Below are 5,706 nucleotides of genomic sequence, written 5' to 3' on the forward strand. Positions count from 1 at the left end.
GACAGTCTGATAACTGATCAGAGAACCATGGAGATAGACAGTCCGATAACTCATCTCCCTTTCATTCTTTTGTCAACCATAATGATTTTTTATTATTTTTTATTATTTGTGACTAGCTGGTTTGTATACAATCAGGCTGCAATAGCCTTTATACTGAACAAATATACAGCATGGAGCGTTGTGACGTCTCTATGTCTAGAATATCCCAGCAGGCCGATTGGATAGCCAATCCTGGAGAAGTGAGTGGTCACTTGGGATAGGATAGTGAAGTGGCCAACCAGTGGAGCCGCTGTGCCCCTCATCACCAGATCAAAGGACTAATTGACCCTTTGACACTCAACAGGGGAGTGGACAGACAGGACAAATGACAGATCTGTCTTCCTGCAGCAGTTCATTTCCTCCAGATGGAACTAGTCTGTGAACTATATTTGGAGAATGAAATTTCGATTTGTTGAAAATAATTTTACTGTCAAAAACTTCGTTTTCCGCCCGAATTAAGCACATTTATATCGACTCGATTTGCATCTAAATGTAACCAATTCGCAAATAATAGACATCCTTTTCGTTTGCACTAACACATTTACGTTAATATCATGATAATTAACAGTGCAGTACAAAATCGCCAAAATCGAATAAATGCATCAAATAAAACAATGATTTGCTCATTTACAGTAGTGACTTCATAGGCCACCAATGTGTGGTCCTAACGTTCAATACAGTGTGGTGAGAAAAAAAAACACGGTAAACGCTCTGCTCCAAAATATACGTGATCTCACTTTATCAATTCGTTATTGAACTATATCAGTGAGTGAGGTTGTGGTTGTGGTTGTGGTTATGTTTTGGCCTGAGCCTGCCCTTCTCCATGGGGTAAGAACGTCGTCTCTTCACTGCGATCTAAACCCGTCCGTCCGTCCGTCTGTTGTTGGAACTGACTGATTGACTAACGGAACATCGTGCACTCCCATTCAAACAGTGACGAGTCAATCCCTGTGTTGAATTCAAAGTGAAACCATAAAAGTAGCTGGCCTGTAAACGAAAAGGAAAAGCAATGATTCATGGAAAATGACTTTTGTGTCTTGTGTGTAACGGGAATCCACAAAAACAAAATGCAAAGGCATAGAAATTATCAGGTTTAAAGGAAAGATAAATGAAAGCGCATCTAGTGTGTTTTTAAGTAATGTTCAAAACGGAAAAAATATGCTTACATTCAAACTGCTTAATTAAATTCATGTGGTTTGACCACCTCGATCACATATGAACTGTACACTATTTCACAATGATTAGGTTACGTTCAACATTTATCAACTAGGCTACTTCATCCAACAACAAAAAAACATGACTATTTCATAATGTCTTGCACATAATAACTATATTGATATCATAACAGAAAGCAAAACAGAATAAAAATATACGTTGATTTTAAATTGTTCGAATGTTTTAACAAACAGTTTTCTTGAACTTTCTGACAGGCATGGTAAATCTCCTGACACTCCCTTCAGGCCTTCGCTCATTGGTCATCTCAGATAACAGTCCGGGTAAAGACACGCCCACTGGAGCATCAGGCCTCTTTATATGCAGCCCAGAGTCCTGGTTACGATCACGCCGCCAAGGGCAACCTCAGACTTCAGCTGCTAAAACTACACTGCGCCCCTTTACAGTGTCGCTGCGCTTCACCGTGGAACACATTTATTCAGAGTGTTGGATCAAAACGTGCGCACTACAAATATTAGTAAACAGAAGACAGCTGAAGTGATCTCCGCCTAATCTCTTGGGATTTTGGCAGAACAGAACAGAAGAGTCACCATGGAGTTGCCGGATATTCCTTTCCCTATAACCTCTCCAGATGACTTCTACGACGACCCTTGCTTCAACACCAGCGACATGCATTTCTTTGAGGACCTGGACCCGAGACTCGTTCATGTGGGTCTCCTCAAGCCGGACGACCACCAACACAAAGAGGACGAGCACATCCGGGCACCGAGCGGGCACCACCAGGCGGGCAGGTGCCTCCTGTGGGCCTGCAAAGCCTGCAAGAGGAAGACCACCAATGCTGATCGTAGGAAAGCGGCTACCATGCGGGAAAGAAGGCGACTGAGCAAGGTGAACGATGCCTTCGAGACACTGAAGAGATGTACGTCTACTAACCCAAACCAGAGGCTGCCCAAAGTGGATATCCTGCGGAATGCCATCAGCTATATTGAGTCTCTCCAAGGCCTGCTTCGTGGGGCCGGACAGGAGGGCAACTATTACCCGGTGATGGATCACTATAGCGGGGACTCGGATGCGTCCAGTCCCCGCTCCAACTGCTCAGACGGAATGGTGAGAAACTGAACTGTCAAGAATTACGCAAGAATTACGCATGAATATTTTTGATCATATACGAGTGTTTGGTTGACACAAACATTAGCTGTTTTCAGTTTACTTATCGATATCATTGCTCTCTTTTAGATGGATTTCAATGGTCAGTCTTGTCCACCAAGACGGAGAAACAAGTATGATAGCACCTACTTCAACGAAGCACCAAATGGTAAGTGTTATTTCCAAGTAATCAACACTCATAAACAGCTTCAGAGCTACAGGTGACGATGACCAATTTGTCATAATTCCGGAGTCTGAAATGGAACACAACTACACACACGGTCAATGTTGAGTATATTTGACCCAGTATATAAAACTCTTTAATTATTAATAAACAACGTTTTCGTTTTGCTATGATGTGGTCACTTTATTTGACTTCATTTGTTTAGATTTTATTGTCGTAATTTTCAAAACTAATAGTAAAACCTGCTACTTGTAATAAAAACGTCAAATTAATTCTCATATTTTATTTCCAGATTCCAGACACAAGAAGAACTCTGTTATTTCCAGTTTGGACTGCCTGTCAAACATCGTGGAGCGAATCACTACGGATACCTCTGCCTGTCCCGCTGTTCAGGACGGTTCCGAGGGTAGCAGCCCCTGTTCTCCCGGGGATGGTTCCATAGCGAGTGAGAACGGAGCCCCCATCCCGTCCCCGATCAACTGCGTCCCCGCCTTACATGACCCAAACACCATCTACCAGGTGTTGTGAAGTCGGGTCGGTGGACTGCATACAGTAATTGTACATTCGTCAAAACACAACTTATTCCTTATGGGGAGAGAACATGCCAAAGACTTGCCTAAGGTCGCTACAAGGCTACACACCAAAGAAGATCCGATACCGGCTTTGAAAGACATTAAAAAATGACGGTGTCCAATTTCTTAAAGAACCCTTGGTCTACATTGGATAATGTGTGTGTGTGTGTGTGTGTGTGTGTGTGTGTGTGTGAATGTATGTGTGTGAATGTATTTATATTGTAGTAAGCCTATGCTATTCTAAGATAGTACAAGTCTGAATTCATATAAACGGATACCATTCTATTTGTGATCGACAAAATTGAATTCAATGGATTATCTGTAATATGAACATTTCCAGTTGGCAAGGCGGAAACGCCGGAGATAAATGAATCCGGAAAGTGAGGACCATTTTCTATATGTGTAAATAAGAGCTGCTTTGCAAAATAAAGAAGAAGAAAGAAAAAACCGAACAACACACAGGAAGTGTTTGTAATCATATTTAATGTTGCTCTTGGATTGTTTGTGTTAGATTTTTAACTTTATATTTATAATATCAAGAACGGAGTGAATTACATTTTAATAAATGTATATTTATATATAGATTGCATTTTCTATCATTATTTTTTCATGAACTCATTTTCGAAATTACATACCACTGTGCATGTGATGTTAGGCGTACTATTTATAAAATGATTGATTCAGCCTCGTCATTAAACGCTCCATCCTTCTGATACCGAAATAACGGTATTTGAACACCACATTATCAGTAATATTGTTCACGAAAAAACAACGCATTGATCAGCAACAGGTAGCCTGGCAGTTAACCCTCCTGTTGTGTTCCGGTCGAATTGGACCGATACACAAGTTTTCTCTCTGTCAAATGTAGTTCATTTCATCTGATTGTCATAAGGTTCCAGGACTTTGTCCACACAGGGCATCTGAACACACAAAATACATGTGGATGATTTTCAGAACGTTTTGGGTGTTTTATTTAACTTTTGTACACCTGCGGTGTTCCCGGTCAAAAATGACCATTAGAAATGAATGGGAGAGACTACAATTAGTGTATAAAACTGAGTTCAGGCACATGTCCATTCATCAGATGGACACACTTCCTCTCCCAGACCCCCACATGCATGAGTGTTTGAGCACGCACACGCACACGCACGCACACACACACACACACACACACCTCACTCCCCTTCTTGGCTTCCATGGCAACCCCCACGGGAACCTTTCCCCAATATAATCTTTCCTCCACGGAACCACACCTGTTGGCATTCTCACAAACAATCGCAACATTGTTTCAATAATATATAGAACTTTTCTCGCAGCTCTGGTATACAGTATATAAACTTTTTTTTAGGCCTTGCTCACAATTCATGCTGTGGCAGCACAATTACCAAACGCTATACTGTATTTGAGGCTCTTGATCATATCTTTGATCATGGCACTGGCACATGGCACTTTGACACATATTAGTCTGTGATAAATAGCACAATATATTTCATCTGAGTATTTGTTATAGTCAAAATAATCCATACATTATGCTTGTTTTACTCACAAACGAGTGTATTAGCTCAGGTCAATGAGGCCTACAGGCCATAAATAGCAAATAGAAGTCCAAAACGTGTAATGTTCACAATAACTTAAATTGATAAAAAGATCTAACACAATATTAGGTGATAATATATCTATTATTATGGATTTATAATCAGCTATAATGGGGCGGTCATTTTGGACCGGAAACACAGAATTAATTAACATGAAACGAACACAACAGGAGGGTTAAGAGCGTTGGGCCAGTAACTGAAATACAGCTGGTTCAAACTCCGACATTCAAACTCCGAAATGAGCTTCTGCTAAATTATTTAAATGTAACATTAAACGAAAGCTATCACATTTTGGGGGATTTTGAGAAGTTGCATAGATTCAATTTTTTTTTTAGATTTGATTTTTTATTGAATACATGATGACATTTAGCTAACGTGTATTTTCTATCGAATAAGCCTACTTAAAAAAAAACATTAGTATTTTTACAATTTCCGGGGTAATTTAATCTAGGTTTATGATTTTACAGATAGCCTACAGTGAGTGATCTTACAAATTATCATAGAGAAATTATCAATAGGCTACATATTTATATCTGGATATCTGGATTCTAGAAAAAATATATATTATTTGAAATTATTTTAAATCATGGAAGACTTGTAAACCCACCTGAGTTAGGCTACTGTCGCCTCACAAGAGTAGGCCCACCCAAACTATATTGCGTGATGTTAAAGTAAATAAGATGTGTTTTATTGTGCTGAGAAAACAGTTAACACACAACAGCAACACACACACAGGAAGCGTCACTCTTTTTTATTTACAAAAAAAATACGATGAGAACCTAACAGTCCGCTGTGAGAGGACAGGACATGAGAACCTAGCAGTCCGCTGTGAGAGGACAGGACATGAGAACCTAGCAGTCCGCTGTGAGAGGACAGGACATGAGAACCTAACAGTCCGGTGTGAGAGGACAGGACATGAGAACCTAACAGTCCGCTGTGAGAGGACAGGACATGAGAACCTAGCAGTCCGCTGTGAGAGGACAGGACTAACAACAGT

General features: G+C 40.4%; 1 protein-coding gene across 1 annotated transcript; it reads left to right on the plus strand.

The window, feature by feature from the left end:
- The first annotated feature begins 1,589 nt into the window (after positions 1-1,589).
- LOC139384992 (myoblast determination protein 1 homolog 1-like) lies at positions 1,590-3,694 on the plus strand. Its single transcript, XM_071129954.1, has 3 exons — positions 1,590-2,319; positions 2,449-2,527; positions 2,835-3,694. Exons 1-3 carry the CDS (start codon positions 1,804-1,806, stop codon positions 3,068-3,070), a joined length of 831 nt encoding a protein of 276 aa, XP_070986055.1. The 5' UTR covers positions 1,590-1,803; the 3' UTR covers positions 3,071-3,694.
- The last annotated feature ends 2,012 nt before the right edge of the window (positions 3,695-5,706 follow it).

Source organism: Oncorhynchus clarkii, chromosome 26 (genome assembly GCF_045791955.1).
Source record: "Oncorhynchus clarkii lewisi isolate Uvic-CL-2024 chromosome 26, UVic_Ocla_1.0, whole genome shotgun sequence".
Classification (NCBI taxonomy): domain Eukaryota; kingdom Metazoa; phylum Chordata; class Actinopteri; order Salmoniformes; family Salmonidae; genus Oncorhynchus; species Oncorhynchus clarkii.